The sequence below is a fragment of the Panulirus ornatus genome, chromosome 5 (genome assembly GCF_036320965.1).
Source record: "Panulirus ornatus isolate Po-2019 chromosome 5, ASM3632096v1, whole genome shotgun sequence".
Lineage (NCBI taxonomy): Eukaryota > Metazoa > Arthropoda > Malacostraca > Decapoda > Palinuridae > Panulirus > Panulirus ornatus.
In genome coordinates this window covers 18,733,857-18,757,151 of record NC_092228.1, presented here as the reverse complement: position 1 = coordinate 18,757,151, position 23,295 = coordinate 18,733,857, and the positions used below count along the sequence as shown (strand labels likewise).

Here is a 23,295-nt window from a genome sequence, read left to right as displayed (position 1 = left end):
ATACACAGTCTTTTTTTATACACAATTTTATCAGTTCAATGAAATTAGACTTTGAAACAGGTAAATGAATATCATCCAAGACGTCAAATAAATATTCTATAAGGTCATCAACTGGAACTTTAGTGAAAAGTGAGGAAACATCAAAGCCAACTAGTTTGAAATCAAAATTAACAGTGATATTGTTTAACTTGTTGACTAAATCTACATTGGTCATGATATTAGAATTTGATACCTTACCCAGTAAAGGGCTAAATAAAGAAACTAACCATTTTGACAGTTTATATGTGATGGAGCCTACTGAACTCACTAGAGGTCTTGCTGGAAAATTCTGTTTATGTGTTTTGATAAGTCCATACATATATGGCAATGAAGGGGACAAAGGTGACAAACTTTCGATAAGAGAAATGTTACCTTTCAACAACAACTTCAGTACTTTTGTCTAAAATCACAACAGTGATTTTAGACAAAAGTAACTATTTATCTAAAATGAATGATCTTCTGAATGATGACACAACATATTCTAAACTTAGTAAAAATCCCTTAGAAGTAGTTAATTCTCATTTCAATAAAGAAATGAAGTTGTTGTTGAGCAGGGGGCTGGAAATCCTCCCCTGTCTTTTTTTATTTCCAAAAGAAGGAACAGAGAAGGGGGCCATGGAGGATATTCCCTTTAAGGCTCAGTCCTTTGTCCTTAGCGCTACCTCACTAATGTGGGAAATGGCGATTATGTATGAAAAAAAAAGGTGTGTGGATGTAACCAAGATGAGAAAAAAGGACAGATAGGTAGTATGTTTGATGAAAATGAACCTGAATGTTTTGGCTCTGAGTGAAACAAAGCTCAAGGGTAAAGGGGAAGAGTGATTTGGGAATGTCTTGGGAGTAAAGTCAGGTGTTGGTGAGAGGACAAGAGCATAGGAAGGAGTAGCACTACTCCTGAAACAGGAGTTGTGGGAGTATGTGATCGAGTGTAAGAAAGTAAACTCTAGATTGATATGGGTAAAACTGAAAGTGGGTGGAGAGAGATGGGTGATTATTGGTGCATATGCACCTGGTCATGAGAAGAAAGATCATGAGAGGCAAATGTTTTGGGAGCAGCTTAGTGAGTATTTTAACAGTTTTGATGCATGAGACCGGGTTATAGTGATGGATGATTTAAATGCAAAGGTAATTAATATGGCAGTTGAGGGTATAATTGGTGTACATGAGGTGTTCAGTGTTGTAAATAGAAATGGTGAAGAGCTTGTAGATTTGTATGCTGAAAAAGGACTGGTGAATGGGAATACCTGGTTCAAGAAGAGAGATATACATAAGTATATGTGTGTAAGTAGGAGAGATGGTGAGAGAGCATTATTGGATTATATGTTAATTGATAGGTGAATGAAATAGAGACTTTTGGATGTTAATGTGCTGAGAGGGGCAGGTGGAGGGATGTCTTATCATTGTCTTGTGGAGGCGAAAGTGAAGATTTGTGGAGGATTTCAGAAAAGAAGAGAGAATGTTGGGGTGAAGAGAGTGGTGAGAGTAAGTGAGCTTGGAAAGGAGATGCGTGTGAGGAAGTACCAGGAGAGATTGAGTGCAGAATGGCAAAAGGTGAGAGCAAATAATGTAAGGGGAGTGGGGGAGGAATGGGATGTATTTAGGGAAGCAGTGATGGCTTGCACAAAAGATGCATGTGGCATGAGAAAAGTGGGAGGTGAGCAGTTTCGAAAGGGTAGTGAGTGGTGGGATGAAGAAGTAAGATTGGTAGTGAAAGAGAGGAGAGAGGTGTTTGAACGATTTTTGCAGGGAAGTAGTGCGAATGACTGGGAGATGTGTAAAAGAAAGAAGCAGGAGGTCAAGAGAAAGGTGCAAGAGGTGAAAAAGAGGGCAAATGAAAGTTGGGGTGAGAGAGTATCATTAGATTTTAGGGAGGATAAAAAGATGTTTTGGAAGGAGGTCAATAAAGTGCGTAGAACAAGAGAACAAATGGGAACATTGGTGAAAGAGGCTAATGGGGAGGTAATAACGAGTAGTGGTGATGTGAGAAGGAGATGGAGTGAGTATTTTGAAGGTTTGTTGAATGTGTTTGATGATAGAGTGGCAGATATAGGGTGTTTTGGTCAAGTTGGTTTGCGAAGTGAGAAGGTCAGGGAGAATGGTTTGGTAAACAGAGAAGAGGTAGTGATAGCTTTGCCGATGAAATTCAGCAAGGCAGCAGGTTTGGATGGTATTGCAGTGGAATTTACTAAAAAAGTGAGTGACTGTGTTGTTGACTGGTTGGTGAGGATATTCAATGTATGTATGGTTCATGGTGAAGTGCCTGAGGATTAGTGGAATGCACGCATAGTGCCACCCTCTTCTGCTCTCTCAACCACACTTTTTTTATTACCACACATCTCTCTTAGCCTTTCATTACTTACTCGATCAAACCACCTCACATCACATATTGTCCTCAAACATATCTTTTCCAACACATCCACACTCATCCGCACAACCCTATCTATAGCCCACGCCTCGCAACCATACAACATTGTTGGAACCACTATTCCTTCAGACACCCATTTTTGCTTTCCGAGATAATGTTCTCGCCTTCCACACATTTTTCAGCGCTCCCAGAACTTTTGCCCCCTCCCCCACCCTGACTCACTTCTACTTCCATGGTTCCATCCACTGCCAAATCCACTCCCAGATATCGAAAATATCAGTTATTTTCTCGCCTTTCACACATTTTTCAACACTCCCAGAACTTTTGCCCCCTCCCCCACCCTGACTCACTTCTGCTTCCATGGTTCCATCCTCTGCCAAATCCACTACCAGATATCGAAAATATCAGTTATTTATTTTTTATAATTTTACTTGATTGCGGATTCCTGCATCAGCGAGGTAGCGCCAGGAAACAGGCAAAGAAAGAGCCGTCCACTCACATACATACATATACATATCAGCATATCACATATACGTATATATACATACACATAAACATGTACATATATACAGATGTACATATTCATACTTGCTTGCCTTCATCCTTTTCCAGTTCCACCCCACCCCACAGGAAACAGCATCACCATCCCCTGCATCAGCAAGGTAGTGCCAGGACAAAAGATTTTGAGACAAAAAGGACAGATTTGTTCACATTCAGTGTCTAGCTGTCATGTGTAATGCACCAAAACCACAGGTCCCTATCCACATCCAGGCCCCACTTACCTTTCCATGTTTTATGCTAGACATTTCACATTCTTTGGTTCAGTCCATTGACAATATGTCAACCCCTGTATACCACATTGTTCCAGTTCACTCTCTTCCTTGCATGCCTCTTACTCTCCTGCATGTTCAGGCCTTAGTCGCTCAAAATCTTTTTCACTCCTTCATTCCACCTCCAGTTTGGTTCCCTGCTTCTCCTTGTTCCCTCCACCTCTGACACATATATCCTCTTTGTCATTCTTTCCTCACTCATTTTCTCCATTAGTCCAAAACATTTCAACACACCCTCTTCCGCTCTCTGAACCACACTTTTTTATTTCCACACATATCTTTTATCCTTTCATTACTTACTCGATCTAACTACCTCATCCCACAAATTGTCCTCGTATGTTTCTTTTCCGGCACATCCAACCTCCTCCATACACCCCTATCTATAGTTCATGCCTTGCAACCTTATAATATTGTTGGAACTACTATTCCTTCAAACATACCCGTTTTTGCGCTCTGAGATAACGTTCTCTCTTTCCACACATTCTTCATTGCTCGATGAACCTTTACCCCCACCCCCATCGTATGACACTTCCACTTCCATGGTTCCATTCACTTCTAAGTCCACTCCCAGATGTTGAAAACACTTTCTCCAATTTTTCTCCATTCAAACTCACATTCCTACTACCTTGTCCCTCAACACTTCTTATTCATGTTTATTCTCAACTTTCTCCTTTCAAACACTTTTCCAAACTCAGTCACTATCTTCTGCAGTTTCTCACTTGAGTTAGCCACTAGTGTTGTATATACCCTAGCCTGAGCCAGGCACCATTTTATTGACCAACCCTTAGAGATGGATGAACAGCTGGGTGGACTGTGGCCTGACTGCCACAACCAGGATTCTAACCTGGTACAAGAATTGATAGATTCCTCACTAGCAGGAAATAAGATACAGGATTCAATTTATGAGAAGGACTTTGGAGTTGACATCATCCCTAAACTGTCACCAGAGTCTTGCATTAGAAGAATAGTCAAGGAGACAAATTGTGTGACTGCAAATATCAGATTAGTTTTCAGGCATATGGTAAAAGAATAGCATAGCAAACTGTTCATATGCTACATAAAATAAGAAGCACAAAAAATTAGTGGAGGAGGTCCAGAGGAGGGTAACAAAGATAGTACCAGGATTAAGAGAGCTAAGTAACAGAGAAGGCTAAAGGCTTTAAATTTGCCCATCATGGAAGAGAGGAGAGTGAGGGATAATTTGATCACAACTGTTAAGTTTTGAAAATAAGGTGATAGTATGGACTGCGTAGGGTTCTTTGAGAGTTTTTGGGATAGAGCAATCAGAGAACATAAAGTGAAATTGAGTAGGAAACTTGTTAAAAAAGATGCAAACAAGTACTTTTATGGTATAAATTTGTTGGATGAATGTAATAGAATGACTTGAGGACATGGCTAATTTAGAAAGCATACTTATATTCAAGAACTTGTATGATAAAAGAGAATATTCAAGAAATGGGGCACAGGAGGTTAAAACTCCCTTTCCTTCTAATACAGATAGGTAATTACATAAACCTCGATTCTTTTTCTGATGCTGTTTCACACTAATTGGCACTTGGGATTTCCCACATAACCAGCCCAATGAATTGTATTTTATTTCAGGTTGAAATTCACACCTTAAATGATTACCAACAAACCCTCTCCTGTGCCTTAATGTTCATTGTGCGCCATAGTTGTGTTTGTGCAGTATCTAAAGAGGGTCTTGGTGCTGGTGCCATTTTCTTCATTTTGTAAGTAATTTGCATGGATGCAGTTCAAAAATGTTTATGTAATACCCTGATATATTGTAATGATTGATTCAAAAGCAAAGGTATTCTTTAGTCATTATCTTTACATCTGATAAGTAGTTACCCTTTTGTTTCAGAATTCTGGTAGCATTTGGAGCATATTTCACTTTTGGCTTCTTTTATCTGCGTCTTGTAAGAGGAGCCAAAGGCGTGGAGCAGATACCAAATCGGGTCTTTTGGTTCAAGATTGGCAACATGCTTGCAGTAAGTTTTACTGTTATTTTGATATATGATTGTATTTTCAATGCATATATTGAAGACTCTTCAAAAGAACATTGTTTTTGATAGCATTTGTTCTTGATTAATCTTGGGCAGCTTAAGAAAATTCTTGTACTCCCTGAACTACTACAAATCTTGGGCAGATTCAGAAAATTCTTATGCTGCCTGAACTACTTCAAGAAAGTCTTGTTTATTGCAAGTTTTTCACTAATCGACAGAGATGAGGTGTATCCTTGAAGATTATCCTCCCTCAGCTTTCCTAAACTTTCTGAGGCAGGTGGATGCTAATTCATAGGACTCATTGACTGTACAGCAACTTTTCCAGTCTTGTGTTTGTTTCAGAGTGTAATTAAGGTGTTAGCAAATGACCCTTCACCATCTTGCTTTCTTTCAGTGTCAGGACCTTTGACCATTGCTTGATGTCTATGCTTGTTCTTAACCTTCAGATATTTTGGATGAGTATAATTATCTTTTAAGAGAGCATAGTAGTTTCTGGAGACATACCACTGTCAGCAGCCACATTATGGCAAATACTGATAACTTTATGAGGGTCAGCTTAACCTCTACTTTTCTTTTTGTCTGAAATGGTTGTAGATTTTCATATTTTCAACAAGCAAATCTAACAGCATAAGTTTGAATGACACAGTAGAAGCATCTATGATATATTGGAGAGAAATGTGTGACATATAAACCAGTTTATTCATGGACAGGGAAGCTCTTGGCTTTTTAAATGGCAAGGAAACTTGAAAATTCAAATGACTGCCTTTCAGGCTTAGCAATTACCACAGATGTTTACCAAATTACTAGTAACCCTTTTAAATGCAGAGATATTGCAAAAATGGTAATACCTTACTGTTTTTTTTTCCCTCCAAGAGTTTCTGATTATAGCAGATACAGAAGATTATGTCAGGCTAAGTCACTCAGTTACAGATATTTTTCCATGAAAACACATTTGATTTTAATCATTATTGCATTGTATTTTTCCTGGTTAGAATTTTCCTGGCTTAGGGTCAGTTGGCACAGCAGAGCATGTTTACTTTGCATTTCAGTGGACCTCACTCTAACGTATTTACATAGCAAGTACCCTGGTTCGTGTTGTTGATTGTGTGTCACCATCTCATGTATTTGTGAGACTGGGATGTTTGTTCAACAGAACTGAGGTGACAGACAGTACACCTTGTGTGTCCAAGTGTTGCACACAGATAGTTGTCCTATGGCAAATTTTTAACACAATAGTGATTGTTGCCTTGCTAGACCAGAGGAGCAACATGATGGTGTTGTCTCCTATTCTTACTTAGTTCATGGTTAACCCTCAGGTTGTCTCTTGTAACTTTAAAAGGGAGAAGAGTAACAAGAAGAAAAGTTTAATCTGCTTTGGTCTAAGGCAGGTTTAAGGAGTGTTATACATGTTGAGAAGTGATTACATTTCTGTTTTGACCCTCCTTGATAATGAATGTGTCTGGTCTTTTCTCCAAGCCAATGTGGTCAAAAAAATTTCACAGGATGGCTTACACTCAACCCTAATGGTGTCCACTTCATACTTGAGACCCACTGATTGGAGATACAGTTAAATTTGTTTTTTTTATCTGTATAATAGACAATCTAAAGGGTTCAGTGAAAATAGCATAGGCAGCAAAATTGTACCCAATAGACTTAGCATGTATGAGGGCATCTTCAGGTAGGTAACAGCTATAGTATTAAAATTCATAAAAGAATTAGGACATTAAAAAGAAAATGGATACTCAGGAAGCTAGAATGGTTACAGTGGATATGGCACAAGTTAGAAGTAATGATTTTCAAGTGATTAGAAACAGGATGAACCTGAGTCAGGAGAAGAGTGTTAAGCGATGAAATAGGAAAAGACCCTAGTTTCACCCTTGTCAGGGACTCTTTAATAAGATGGTTAGATATGGAGTTTTGTGGTAGGTACAGAAAGAAGGAGGCTGTTTTACCCTCACGCTAGGCTGGATGACATAACTCCTTCCATCTCCAGTTTGGTCTCCTCTTTCTCCTTGTCCCTCCCACTTCTTTGTCAACCACTCCTCACTCATCTTTCCATGTATCCAAACCATTTAACCACATCCTCTTTAGCGCTATCAGCCACAGTCTTAGTGCTACATCTCTCCCTTACCTTTTTATTACATATTCAGCCAAACCTCCATACACTACATGTTGTCAAATGTTTCATTTCCAACACATCCACAACTCTTAGTCTGTTCTTATTTATATCCCATGCTATGTATAGCCCATGCTATATTGGAACTACTATACCTTCAAACATACCCATTTTCTCACACACACACACACACACACACACACACACACACACACACACACACACACACACACACACACACACACGCACATCCTCTACCATCCTTTCTATCCACACATTTCTCATACTGATGAGGTGAGGAGGAGATTTGGATAGTATTTTTAAGGATTTTTTTGTTGTTTTTGATGATAGGATAGAAGAAGTAGGGTACCTGGGTTTAGGAGGAAGCAAAGTGGTTTGGTGTAGGGAGAAGAGGGGGAAATGTTGGCCATATGTAAGATGAAATGTGGCAAGGCAGCTGGAGTAGATGATATTGCAGTTGAATTTCATGAGAAAGATGATGGCTGTATTGTTAGTTGGTCAGTTTGTATTTCCAGTGTATGCATGGATCATGGTGAGGTGCCTTAGGATTGATAGAATACATGTATAGTGACATTGCATAAAGGCAAGGGGAACAATTGTGAGTGTTCAAAATGGAGAGGTGTAAGTTTGTTTAATATACCTGATACATCATGTGGGAGAGTGGTGATTTAGAGGGTAAAGGCATATACAGGGCATCAAAGTTGGGAGGTAAAATGTGGTTCCAGGAGTGATAGAGGGTGTGTGGATCAGGTGATTGATTTTAGAGTGCTGTGTGAGAAATGCTTAGAGAAACAAAAAGAATTTGTATGTGGCGCTTATGGATCTGGAGAAAGCACTTGATAGGGTTGATAGAAATGCCTTGTGGAAGGTCTTAAGAATGTATGGTGTGGGAAAAAGCAACTAGAAGCAGAGATGTTTTTATCACAGATGAAAGAATGTGTTTTTATCAAGTATCTGTGAGTAGGTAGAGAAGAGGGTCTCTGGTTCCAGGGGAAGGTGGGTCTGCAGCATGGTTTTTTGATGTCACCATGGCTGTTTGATTTTGTAATGGATTGGTTGGTGAAGAAGGTAATTGCAAAGGTCATGGAGAGAGGGGGTGAGTACAGATGTTCCTCAACTTGCAATAGCATTATGTTATGATGAACCCATCATAAATTGAATATCATGTTGAAAATACATTTAATCTGTACATTTAATACTGTACATCTAACCTACTGAACATCATAGCTTAGCCTAGCCTACCTTAAACATTCTCAGAACACTTACATTAGCCTACAGTTGGACAGAGTCATCTAACACAAAGCCTATTTTATAATAAAGTGTTGAATATCGCACCATTGTGATGTTGAAAAATCTTAAGTTGGGGAGCACCTGTATATGGTTAATGGGAGGTGCGGGTCTTGGGAAGTGATTCTTTTTTTTTCTTTCTTTCTTTTTTCACAGCACTGGTGGGAGATTGGAGTGGAAAACTGTAGACGATGGTGTTTGAGTGTAGGAGATTGTGCAAAAGTAAGAAATTGAGGGTGAATGTTAACAAGAGCAAGGTAATTAGGTTTGGCAATGCAGAGGAATAGGTTAGTTGGGGTGAGTTTGAATGGAGAAAATTTGGAGTAAGTGAAATGTTTGATATGCCTAGTAGTAGACATGGCAGCGAATGGAACCATGGAAACGTAAATGAGTCATAGTGTGGGTGAGGGATGAAGGTTCTGGGAGCATCTTGGAACGTGTGGAGGATGAAAACAGGATTGTTTAAAGGTATATTAAACTTTTTTGTCTAGTCTGTTGACGAGAATGTTTGAAGAAGGGTGGATTTGTTGCAAATGAAATGTTTGAGGATAATATATGGTGTGAGGTGGTTTGAGTGAGTAAATGATAAAAGGATAAGAGAGAGTTGTGGTAATAAGAAGGATGTGATTGAGAATGCTGAAGAGGGTGTGCTGAAACAGTTTGGATCTTGGGAGAGACTGAGAGAGAGGATATGTGTGTCAGATCGGAGGGGAAAAGAAGAAGGAGAGCCCAAACTGGACTTGGAAGAATGGAGTGAAAAAGATAATGAGTGCTCCAGGGCTGAACATGTAGGAGGGGGAGAGGCATGCACAGGATGGAGTGAATTGGAGCAATTTGGTATACAGGGGATGATATGCTGTTAGTGGAATGAACTAAGGCTTATGAAGCAACAGGGGGAATACCATGGAAAGGTCTGTGGGGCATTTATGGGTAAGGGGCTGTGGTTTTAGTACATTTCAAATGACAGCAAATGAAAAGGTGTGAGTGAATGGGGCATTTTCTTCTATTGTTAGACTGTCTCCTTATTATCATTATCCCTACTCCTTGATGTGTGGTATGGATCAGGTGCTTATAGTTTCATTTCACTCACACATCCTTAATTCATTTCCAGTGTGTTAAAGTGAAACATGAACTTTCACAGTAATGTAAGCTCTTAATGTGTGCTGTTTCATCAAGTTAGACCACAGTCACCATTTACACCTCCCATGAACACAAGGTGCTTCTTTAAATATATGTTTGTGTTTCATTACTGCCAGTTACTAGCTTTCCCTTTTTCTTGTTGAATGGACTTCATTACCTCATTTAAGATAGAATCACTTTCATACACATATATTCCTCATGTTTTCAAAACTTTGTTTACTCATAACTCTTGTGTTTCTCAAGTAATTTTCATAATGCATACAGATTGCTTTGTGGTAGGCTTTACTTGTAAAAAAATCTAAGACAGTTTCACATATTTAAAGTGGGGGAACCATTTGATTTATTTTCAGGATGGATGTGGTGCTGTGTTTCGTTGTGATCGTTATTGTGGAGGGGGAAGTGCTACCAGCAGTTATGGTGGCTATTCTCCCATTGATGAGCGTTTAGCCCAAGACCTTCAGGACACCGACCGTGACACATCACTTCTCAGTCCATAGAAGATTACTTAGATAAGACCCATAATCAAGAGATTACATATGAATATATTTTGTAAATATCTTTTGACTGTAGTATATGATGTCTTTGAGATACAATCATAACAAGACATTCATCTGCAGTTACTGTGGGTTCTAGATAAAATCGAGAAGGATAATATTTACTTTGCCGCATGGAAGTATTATACTTAATGGTTTTGATTGATAATTTTTTACATCCACTATGAAGACTGGATAGTGTTTATAATTCACCATCTATATTTGTAATATGAACTGTGTTTTTGTTATGTACTCTTAGAATATTTAACTCATCAGAAATGATCTGATACTATCTGGATAATTTTTGATAGATTTTTTATATTGTCTCTAAATGGGAAAAATTCTTAATGAATATTTGGGGTGAGCACAAGTAGATAGACCCCTGTTGTAAAGCCAGCCAGAAAAGAAGGGTCTGGGAATGTTATTTTTCATCTCTCTTTTTGTTAGTTTTGCTCAGAGTAGATGTGCCACATTGATCAAACCTTATTTCATTGAAAAGTATGAAGTTTTTCCAATTATAGATACCTGTGCAGATAAGGAATACTGATTTATGGGTTTCTTTAAATTTTTTTGCTTTATATGTAATTCTTAAACTTCAAGAATACCTGCCTTAGTGCCTTAAAGTAGGGTTAGATGCAATGTTGGTTGTATAAAGTATATTGATCAGCATGAAAATGCAAGTGATATGAAGCCTTCAGCACTACTTCTCAGTCATTATAGTAGCTTTCACTTAGTTGCAGACACAGGAAATTGAATTGTGGTTCTTTGAGTAAAGCACCATCAGTACTTGTGTCCATATATAAAATGATACATTATGTTTCATTCCTGTCTTTTTTTATCTATCTGTGATGCCCATTCTCTTTGGGAACTCCTTCACAGGGGTGGCCATGGGAAAAGTCTCTGTAATTGGTGAACTCCAGTGCCACTTAATGTCTCACCCTTACCAGGCCACTGGCAGAGGGCAACTCTAGCAGTTATTTTATTATGCACTCATGAATAAAGTATGCATATTTATAATTTTTGATAACACTAGCATATAGATGTGAAGAACTTCAATATGATGTGGAGGTTATTCATTAATGGCATATACTGATTTATTTCTCCTGATAGTTCTCACCATTTTAGCATCAGGAGCAAACAGAATATGGCCTCATTTGTATATGTTCAATCTCTAACTGTTTCTTATGATATATGAAAGCAAAGTATGCCATCCAAAGCCAGGCCTCATAGACTATTTCATCATATACCGTATTGCTTCATATTCTCTGGTTAAGCCCACTGACAGTGCTTCAACCCCACATGCCACAATGACACAATGTAACTTGTGCCATCCTGAATATTCAGACTTAGAAACCTCAAATCCTTCTTCATCCCATCCGTCCATCTCCTTCTCGGTCTTTCTTTCATATTTTCAATCCCCACCTTTAACACAGAGACCATCACAGTTTCTTTCCCCATCTTCTTCATATGCCTGATGCATTTCAGCACCCCTTGGTCGCCCATCTTAAATCAGACTGTGCTTATATTGCACTTCTCTTTGATGTTATTCATTCCTCACACAGGCAGCCCACTTCATGCAACATATCACCTTAAGACATTTCATTTCCATCAATACACTCTCGTCCTCTTATAACTCAAGACCCAGTATTCTTACCCATTCATTACTATTGGAACTATTGTACCTTAAGACATATACATCTTAGGCCTTATGGACAATCATCTATCCTTCCTCATGCTCATTGATGCTCCTCTTCAACTTTATGACTCACTTCAACCCTCATGGTTACACCCACTTCCAAATCCTTTTCCAGGTACCAAAATCACAGCACTTCATCCTGATTCTTCCAATTTGAAAATGTTGTACATGCAAACAGTTGCAAGGTAGCGCAAGGAAACAGACGAAAGAATGGCCCAACCCACCCACATACGCATGTATATACATACACGCCCACACACGCACATATACATACCTATACATTTCAATGTATACATACATATACATACACAGACATATACATACATACACATGTACATATTATACTTGCTGCTTTCATCCCTTCCCGTCGCCACCCCACCACACATGAAATGGCACCTTCCTCCCTGTGCACGCACGCGAGGTAGCGCTAGGAAAAGACAACAAAGGCCACATTCGTTCACACTCAGTCTCTAGCTGTCATTTGTGATGCACCGAAACCACAGCTCCCTTTCCAAATCCAGGCCCCACAAAACTTTCCATGGTTTACCCCAGACACTTCACATGCCCTTGTTCAATCCATTGACACCATATCGTTCCAATTTACTCTATTCCTTGCACGCCTTTCATCCTCCTGTATGCATAGGCCCCGATCGCTCAAAATCTTTTTCAGTCCATCCTTTCACCTCCAGTTTGGTCTCCCACTTCTCGTCATTCCCTCTACCTCTGACACATATATCCTCTTTGTCAGTCTTTCCTCACTAATTCTCTCCATGTGACCAAACCATTTTGGTTGTTACTGACCTGCTCAGTTGAAAAATATGGATGAAGGTGTGGAAAAATGTTCTGAGCCATCAGTTGCTCCATGTATAACTACTCCTCTGTTAACCAAACCCAGAATTTTGGGATGCCCCAAACTGCTTGAGACACACCTGTAGTCAGCTACCAGAGTTTTTCCATGCCATGCCATGTATGACACATCAGTAGTCAGTGTGATGACATTGTACAGATTCATTTGTGATTACAAAGGCACCAAAAGTGAAATAAGACATTTGAGCAGTATCTCCTGGATACACATCCCTCTTGTCATTTCCACACTTATGAAACATCATCATTTCTTATTGAAGCTGTATCAATTCTACAACATTTTTAGCCATGTATAGTACTTTATTGCGCAGATTTTTGTTTTTCACTACAAAAATACATCAGAAAAGAAATATGCTTTTTAGAAAAATATTTGGGAAGTATCTCTGTTGTATAATGAATGAACTAATATGGTTATGCTTTTTCACCAGGGCAAAAGCCACCACATTTGTTGTAGAAAAAATAAGAATATGTTGCACAAAAAAAGTCAACAGTCTATCTCATGAGTGATGTTAGAAAGATGGTGGCAGAGTATGATATGGACGGTTGGGTGATGATGTTGTGACCATTGCTGCTTGACTCTCCCTTTCTCCTTACTGCTTGGTCACTCCATGTGCCCTCATAACTGGCTACTTTGATTAGGTGTTATGTAAATTTCTTTCATCCTTTAGTTTTGCATTCTTTATATTCCCAGTCCATTTTGTATGTGTTGTCCACACAAATGACAGAATTGATATTAGCTTACTAACTGATTCTGTCATGTTTGTGGTGAACTGTGATAGTATAGGATATGATTTGCAAATACTGAGCATAAAATGTAAGGAGGGAATAAATTTACACTATAACAACCAATTGAATAAGCCAATAAGCCGACTGTGAGGGTGAGCAAGCAGAAGGGGGAGAGAGAAGGATGAGCAATGATGGTTACTCCCTCATCACCCAGCTCCCCATTGTATTATACTATGCCACTACGGTCTCCAACTTAACTTATGCGATTGACATTTTATTTCTTGTGCAACAGATTTTTATTTTTGATGCCAAGAAATCTGGTGGATTCCAATAGAAATATTTCCAGAAATCTTTTTCAAATATCCTCTTTCTTCTCTGATGTATTTGCACTCAATTGATATATTATGTAATATATCAATATACATCAACAAATTAAATGTAAAATTGATATAGTATTAGTGAGAGCATGATGTTATATAGGTATGTGTAAGTGATGCAATAGAGATATGCATCGAGGACAAACGGTTTGACTATCTTATTTCTATTGTGGTGTGTTTGTATTGAAATGAAATATTACTGAGGGAAAATCAGCAACACTCACACTTGACTTACTGTAATCAAATTAACAGAAACTTCATCAAGTCTAGCAAATTGAATGATACCCACAAAATTTTTTTAGATTTCAAGTAATTTTGTGGACCATAGTACATACTTGATTACCACCTTTACACTCATTACTAATGTTTCACCATGTCCACCTGTGCCTGCATATCTGCTTCCACTGGTGAATGCTTTTTTGGTCAGCATTTGTTATATTTTCATACTACTGTATACATATATTACGTTTGCATATAACACTTTTTGTGTGATTAGATGCACTACACACTTTTTTCTTAGAAGTTGTGAATAAGCAAAGAACAACAACTAAGAACCCAAGTAAAACACTGGTAGGCTCATAAGTACATTACCCATATGCAAACTGAAGCAGACTGGTAGGGTGAAGTGAAAATCTGACCATGGATCCATGAATAGTTAAAAATATGGCATTGGAAGTAGATATGCATACAGAAAAGTTTTAGCAAATTACCAGAAGAGCAAATATTAAACCATGAATAACAAGGAGTAAATGTAGTTCCTTGTATTCGAGACCATTAGAGTGAGCAGACTAAAGCTTTTTCTGAAGGTTTGCAGAAATCTGCTGGGTTGTTTTTTTTCTTCTTTTTTCAGTGGATGTTACATTTCAAATAAAGAAGAGAGTATGAAAGCTTGGAGGAAGTGTAAACCATTGCTATTGGCACATGAATGAACGACGACATCCAAGTGCCCCTTAGTAATGGGACCTTAGTATCTTTTCTCGGTGATGTTCATCATTTTTGTAATTCATATGTGGCAAACATGACCATGTAATGTAACTGATTTATTTTGAATTTATGGCCACATTATGAAGTTTTGTCCTTTTTTTAAGTTTCCATGACCCTTTATGTAAGCTGTCAGTTAGGCTTTAAAATATTCTCAGATTGCACCATAGAGCCTGCAGGTGTTTGATTGCAGTAGTTATGTTCAGAGACACTGATATTTGTATACTTTGAGGATGCAGAGAAAACATATCATTATTGGTGAAAATCACTTCACCAGATTCATTGCTGTTAGTGGAACTCTTATTTCACCAGTCACAGTCATTCCAAAGAATTCTAGGTTATATTATGCTATCTTAGGCGTAGTTTATTTTGATTGGTGTTCTGTTTCAATTAAAAATAGAATACCACCCCAGGAAACCCAAACTAGTATAACCTAGCTTAACAGTGTAATACACTTACAATTGATCATTGCTGGTGGGATAGTTTATTCTCTATATGATAAATCCAGACATTTTTTTTCAGTATCAATTTTAGTTGTGCTACACCCATGCAGTAAATGATTGATATTTTTTTATGTCAGGGTCTTGTCTGAGAATTTGAGAAGTGTGAAATGTCTGTATTCCTTAATGTGGTTCAAAACTCATATGCTGATATTTGAGTTCCCAGATATCCAACAGGGGAAAACCAGATTTTTTCAAAACCTGATTTTTTTCATAAAGCGGTATGATTAAGTTTCTTGAATCATTGAATACTAATAGAATTCCACAACCAGTAGTTTTGTGACTCATTTGGTTGATAGAGAGGTTCCAAGAAAAGTACAAAACTTTCTTGTGATTTTAAGTGAGCAAAGTGCCAGAATGCTATCTATATTCCTCACATGATCCCTTGTTCCAAGTAAAAGTTGAGTGCCATCATGTGTATGTCATTGGTCACTTATCTCTCTCAAGTAGTGCGTGCAAATGGCTTAGCAAAAATGGTTACTAAGCAGTCCTAAAGGATGAGAGTCAAGCTTTGCTTTTTTCTAAAGTGTTCACTTAACCATCTTATGATTCTTAAAGAATTTTTTTGATGTATTACCTGCTCATTATTGTCAGCTAGCAAGCAAACAAATCCTCCCCAGTATAGCTTAGCATGTTAACCAGGGTGCAGTTTCCTCTAATGATACATAGTTTTTATTGCAAAGCTAATTTCTCATGCTGATGACTGCTTGTGAATCTTGTGCTACTAGTCATTTTGTTACCTTTTAAATGAATTCTGTTGTGTGTGGATAGATTCAGTGTTATGAAGTGTGATTTATGTTTTGGTTTAGATTGCTGTGGTTACTTACCTTTTTCTGTTTACTCTAACACTATTCTTGCATCAGACCAAAAATGTTATCCTTCAGAAAAATGAATTATTTTTTGTGTCATTGTGTATGTTCATATTTTGCTTGCCAGGTTTGTTGTAGCATATGCCCAGGTATCATAGTTCAAGAATTTTTCTCAAAAATTATTTATCAGTGCTCAAAACATGACCATAGTCACTATAAAAGGTTATCCCATACAATGTGCTGGGTGTGAATGCATAGTTTATAAAGAATGATGGTTGATCCAACCAAAATTCTTTTCTTCCTCATATTGATTACACTTTGTCCCTCAATCATTACAGGTTGGCACAAACAATGATTGGTAGAGCTAAAGGGAAACAGTTATAGGTACTGAGGAATTATAATCTGTGCAGGATAGGAGAAAGTTTAGATATATGTGATAGACAGTCAGCGGTACTGCAGAAGCAGTCACTGTCTATTAATAGTGGTGCACTATAGATGTGGCTAAGGAACCATTAACGGCAGCAGGGCAGAAGTGGTACACACTTCCAGTGGTACATGTATGAATTACTGAATTCTTCTATTCTACAGTCTTGTTTCTTAGAGTTGGAATTATGTAATTTTGTTCATAGAAAACAGGAATAGAATTAATCAATTTAAAACATTTTTGCAATACATACAAAATGATTGAACCTATGATTGCAACTAATCTTGATGTACTGCATAATGATACTCATTAGGATGCATTAGTATTCAAAAGTTATTCTATAAAGGATGTTGAAGAATCTGTGGAACAGCTTCCCTTATGAAGAAAAGAAGTACTTTAAAGCATTTGCTTTTCCTCATGATTAGATTGTTAGAAAATGTTCCTGCACCACCTTGCTATGGATGCAGGAAAAGACATGTTGATATGTACTAAATCAGAGTTTAGAAAACAAAGAACATTTAAAAATTAATTTTCTGATATGGCATTGTGGCTTGTAGTACCTAACATATATATATATATATGATTATGAGTTAGTGAAATAAATGAAGTTCATTTCTTTAACAAAACTGCAGACTATCTTGTGAAAAATAGTTGTTATAATAAATGCTTTAAAATTTTTATACCTCATTTAACTGAAAATTATCATATGCTGAACTGTGGAGAATGTGATAAAACAATGTCTGTTGTTGATGAACACATGGGTTTCAAATACATAAAGCATAAATTAATTTCGAATTGATTTTTTTGGGAGTTTTTTTTAGTTTTGGACAGATATCAAACGGTAGCATTTTCAGTATAATGTATATGTTTATATTTATTATTTAGAAAAGGTATTTAGGGGGACCATTAGATTTCATTCCAGTTTTGAGAAAGACTTCTTTGATGGCTGTTTTATTTTTAAGTTATAAATGCATTATGAATAATCGTATTGTGCAGTACAGTAAATCCCTATTCTAATGAACTTCATTGCATCAGAACTTAGCTTCTAACAGAGTGTCTAGAACCCATTGAACAAATTTTGGGATTTAACAGAAGTTTCTATGAAAGCTTGTTGCTTCAGAAATTTAGTCCCGTAATGTAAGTACCCATTGGGCAAAGCTTGGGATGTAACAGAATAGTATATTAGCTTCCAACCATGGTCCAAGATGCTGGGCATCAGAAAAAACATATGACAGTCATTTGTACGTCACCCTGATGCACTTTGTCATTTCTATAACAGACAATGTGCTCTCTTTCTGCTTATGTATATTTCATTTTAAACTTATTTACAATAGTTGTAATGATACAGCAAAGCTTGGGATGTAACAGAATAGTATATTAGCTTCCAACCATGGTCCAAGATGCTGGGCATCAGAAAAAACATATGACAGTCATTTGTGCATCACCCTGATGCACTTTGTCATTTCTATAACAGACAATGTGCTCTCTGTCTGCTTATGTACATTTCGTTTTAAACTTATTTACAATAGTTGTAATGATACAGCACTGTTTTTTGTATCTTTACCACTGCAAAGATAATTTAAGTAGAATTTTTAAGACATAACAGTCTAAAGTAAGTGCATGCTTAGTAAGCACATGAATAAGCTATTTTCTCACACGGTTGCAGTGTTTTTGTGGTACGAAGGCCTGTCTTTTGTATTAGGTTGTTGACAACAGCCACCCACGGTGATACTACCATCCTGACTGAGAAGCATTAAAGTGGTACCTAGAACCATCTTACACTCTCCATGTCAGGATTGCTGGTTTTACTTTCTGTCTCATCAAGATGGGACTACCAGACTAGTTCTACCATCTTTTTATAAGCACCATACACCCTACTCAAACATTGCTTATTATTATATCTTTTTCACATAAGTACTCTTGCCAATTCCTGTCCACTCAAATATGTAAATAAGAGCACTATCAGTATTGCATGTGTTGAGTGGTCCACGAAACAGAGCGTTGCTGAAAACCTGAAAGTAATGAAGTATCATGACTGTAAGGAAAGCTTGCACCTCATGAATGCCCCATTTATGACCAGGTGATGCCAGAAGCTATTTTCATTTGATTCAGAGTACTCTCTAACATTCCCTGAACACCTCCAGCTTTAGGAGGCATAGGTTATCCCTACAAGACCTATTTAATCTTCATAGGAAAAACGTAAGGTTCTCGTACACTCGTTAATATTTGATTTTTTAATGTTCCTAAGAAAATTTGGGATGGAATGAAACATGGCTTCTAATGGACCACCCTTTCCCTCAATTAGTCCATTTGAAGGGGATTTTACTATATTGATAAGTTTTGGGACTAGAGTAAGATGGAGCTGGTAGGTAGAAAGAAATTTTCAATTTATCTTTTAGATATTATGATTTATTTATGTACCATTAAAGCAGTCAAAAATTTTGTCAGAAAACTGATGGATTTTGAAGGATTAGATGGCACTGCAATAGTTAAGGTATTTATGGGGCAGTGAAATCATGCATTAGGAAGAAAAAATTTCCTTAGATTTCTGTTGAATTCATTTTGAAATGTACTGTTTTGCTATACAGTGTATGTGTTACAGCTTGATGCTTATACAAAGAATGTAGAAAAATCAAGAATTAAACTAACATCGCTTTAAAGAAGATAACAAGCACTGTACTGATCATTTATTTTTAGATGGTCTTAACTAAAGCATTATCTTTCTGTTTTGACTGACACATAGAAAAGTATTTAAATATCTTTGTCTGTGATTCTATGTTAAGCTATTGCCATGTCATATATATATATATATATATATATATATATATATATATATATATATATATATATTATCTCGTTTTTTTTTCCAAAAGAAGGAACAGAGAAGAGGGCCAGGTGAGGATATTCCCTCAAAGGCCCAGTCCTCTGTTCTTAACGCTACCTCGCTATCGCGGGAAATAGCGAATAGTATGAAAAAAAAAAAAAAATATATATATTATCCCTGGGGATAGGGGAGAAAGAATACTTCCCACGTATTCCCTGCGTGTCGTAGAAGGCGACTAAAAGGGGAGGGAGCGGGTGGCTGGAAATCCTCCCCTTTCTTGTTTTTTTTTAATTTTCCAAAAGAAGGAACAGAGAAGGGGGTCAGGTGAGGATATTCCCTCTAAGGCCCAGTTCTCTGTTCTTAACGCTACCTCGCTAACGTGGGAAATGGCAAATAGTATGAAAAAAAAAAAAAATATATATATATATATATATATATATATATATATATATATATATATATATATATATATATATATATATATATATTTTCTTCTTTCTTTTAAACTATTTGCCATTTCCCACGTTAGCGAGGTAGCATTAAGAACAGAGGACTGGGCCTTTTTTGGAATATCCTCACCTGGCCCCCCTCTGTTCCTTCTTTTGGAAAATTTAAAAAAAAAACGAGAGGGGAGGAATTCCAGCCCCCCGCTCCCTCCCCTTTTAGTCACCTTCTACGACACGCAGGGAATACGTGGGAAGTATTCTTAAACCCCTATCCCCAGGGATAATATATATATATATATATATATATATATATATATATGTAAGAAAGTAAATTCTCGATTAATATGGGTAAAATTGAAAGTTGATGGAGAGAGGTGGGTGATTATTGGTGCATATGCACCTGGGCATGAGAAGAAAGATCATGAGAGGCAAGTGTTTTGGGAGCAGCTGAATGAGTGTGTTAGCGATTTTGATGCACGAGACCGGGTTATAGTGATGGGTGATTTGAATGCAAAGGTGAGTAATGTGGCAGTTGAGGGAATAATTGGTATGCATGGGGTGTTCAGTGTTGTAAATGGAAATGGTGAAGAGCTTGTAGATTTATGTGCTGAAAAAGGACTGATGATTGGGAATACCTGGTTTAAAAAGCGAGATATACATAAGTATACTTATGTAAGTAGGAGAGATGGCCAGAGAGCGTTATTGGATTACGTGTTAATTGACAGGCATGCGAAAGAGAGACTTTTGGATGTTAATGTGCTGAGAGGTGCAACTGGAGGGATGTCTGATCATTATCTTGTGGAGGCTAAGGTGAAGATTAGTATGGGTTTTCAGAAAAGAGGAGTGAATGTTGGGGTGAAGGTGGTGAGAGTAAGTGAGCTTGGGAAGGAGACCTGTGTGGGGAAGTACCAGGAGAGACTGTGTACAGAATGGAAAAAGGTGAGAACAATGGAAGTAAGGGGAGTGGGGGAGGAATGGGATGTATTTAGGGAATCAGTGATGGATTGCGCAAAAGATGCTTGTGGCATGAGAAGAGTGGGAGGTGGGCTGTTTAGAAAGGGTAGTGAGTGGTGGGATGAAGAAGTAAGAGTATTAGTGAAAGAGAAGAGAGAGGCATTTAGACGATTTTTGCAGGGAAAAAATGCAATTGAGTGGGAGAAGTATAAAAGAAAGGGACAGGAGGTCAAGAGAAAGGTGCAAGAGGTGAAAAAAAGGGCAAATGAGAGTTGGGGTGAGAAACTATCAGTAAATTTTAGGGAGAATAAAAAGATGTTCTGGAAGGAGGTAAATAGGGTGCGTAAGACAAGGGAGCAAATGGGAACTTCAGTGAAGGGCGTAAATGGGGAGGTGATAACAAGTAGTGGTGATGTGAGAAGGAGATGGAATGAGTATTTTGAAGGTTTGTTGAATGTGTCTGATGACAGAGTGGCAGATATAGGGTGTTTTGGTCGAGGTGGTGTGCAAAGTGAGAGGGTTAGGGAAAATGATTTGGTAAACAGAGAAGAGGTAGTAAAAGCTTTGCGGAAGATGAAAGCCGGCAAGGCAGCAGGTTTAGATGGTATTGCAGTGGAATTTATGAAAAAAGGGGGTGACTGTATTGTTGACTGGTTGGTAAGGTTATTTAATGTATGTATGACTCATGGTGAGGTGCCTGAGGATTGGCGGAATGCGTGCATAGTGCCATTGTACAAAGGCAAAGGGGATAAGAGTGAGTGCTCAAATTACAGAGGTATAAGTTTGTTGAGTATTCCTGGTAAATTATATGGGAGGGTATTGATTGAGAGGGTGAAGGCATGTACAGAGCATCAGATTGGGGAAGAGCAGTGCGGTTTCAGAAGTGGTAGAGGATGTGTGGATCAGGTGTTTGCTTTGAAGAATGTATGTGAGAAATACTTAGAAAAGCAAATGGATTTGTATGTAGCATTTATGGATCTGGAGAAGGCATATGATAGAGTTGATAGAGATGCTGTGTGGAAGGTATTAAGAATATATGGTGTGGGAGGCAAGTTGTTAGAAGCAGTGAAAAGTTTTTATCGAGGATGTAAGGCATGTGTACGTGTAGGAAGAGAGGAAAGTGATTGGTTCTCAGTGAATGTAGGTTTGCGGCAGGGGTGTGTGATGTCTCCATGGTTGTTTAATTTGTTTATGGATGGGGTTGTTAGGGAGGTAAATGCAAGAGTCCTGGAAAGAGGGGCAAGTATGAAGTCTGTTGGGGATGAGAGAGCTTGGGAAGTGAGTCAGTTGTTGTTCGCTGATGATACAGCGCTGGTGGCTGATTCATGTGAGAAACTGCAGAAGCTGGTGACTGAGTTTGGTAAAGTGTGTGGAAGAAGAAAGTTAAGAGTAAATGTGAATAAGAGCAAGGTTATTAGGTACAGTAGGGTTGAGGGTCAAGTCAATTGGGAGGTGAGTTTGAATGGAGAAAAACTGGAGGAAGTGAAGTGTTTTAGATATCTGGGAGTGGATCTGTCAGCGGATGGAACCATGGAAGCGGAAGTGGATCATAGGGTGGGGGAGGGGGCGAAAATTTTGGGAGCCTTGAAAAATGTGTGGAAGTCGAGAACATTATCTCGGAAAGCAAAAATGGGTATGTTTGAAGGAATAGTGGTTCCAACAATGTTGTATGGTTGCGAGGCGTGGGCTATGGATAGAGTTGTGCGCAGGAGGATGGACGTGCTGGAAATGAGATGTTTGAGGAAAATGTGTGGTGTGAGGTGGTTTGATCGAGTAAGTAATGTAAGGGTAAGAGAGATGTGTGGAAATAAAAAGAGCGTGGTTGAGAGAGCAGAAGAGGGTGTTTTGAAATGGTTTGGGCACATGGAGAGAACGAGTGAGGAAAGATTGACCAAGAGGATATATGTGTCGGAGGTGGAGGGAACGAGGAGAAGAGGGAGACTAAATTGGAGGTGGAAAGATGGAGTGAAAAAGATTTTGTGTGATCGGGGCCTGAACATGCAGGAGGGTGAAAGGAGGGCAAGGAATAGAGTGAATTGGAGCGATGTGGTATACAGGGGTTGACGTGCTGTCAGTGGATTGAATCAAGGCATGTGAAGCGTCTGGGGTAAACCATGGAAAGCTGTGTAGGTATGTATATTTGCGTGTGTGGACGTGTGTATGTACATGTGTATGGGGGGGGTTGGGCCATTTCTTTCGTCTGTTTCCTTGCGCTACCTCGCAAACGCGGGAGACAGCTACAAAGTATAAAAAAAAAAAAAAATATATATATATATATATATTTTTTCTTTTCTTTCAAACTATTCGCCATTTCCCGCATTAGCGAGGTAGCGTTAAGAACAGAGGACTGGGCCTTG

General features: G+C 38.1%; 1 protein-coding gene across 1 annotated transcript in view; it reads left to right on the top strand.

The window, feature by feature from the left end:
* LOC139748614 (cation-dependent mannose-6-phosphate receptor-like) overlaps window positions 1-11,159 on the top strand; it is a 104,641-nt gene extending 93,482 nt beyond the window's left edge. The window contains exons 4-6 of the mRNA XM_071661758.1: window positions 4,837-4,964; window positions 5,099-5,225; window positions 10,155-11,159. Coding sequence (XP_071517859.1) covers window positions 4,837-4,964; window positions 5,099-5,225; window positions 10,155-10,301 — 402 coding nt within the window. The 3' untranslated portion in view covers window positions 10,302-11,159. The remainder of the gene's footprint in view (window positions 1-4,836; window positions 4,965-5,098; window positions 5,226-10,154) is intronic.
* Window positions 11,160-23,295: the final 12,136 nt, after the last annotated feature.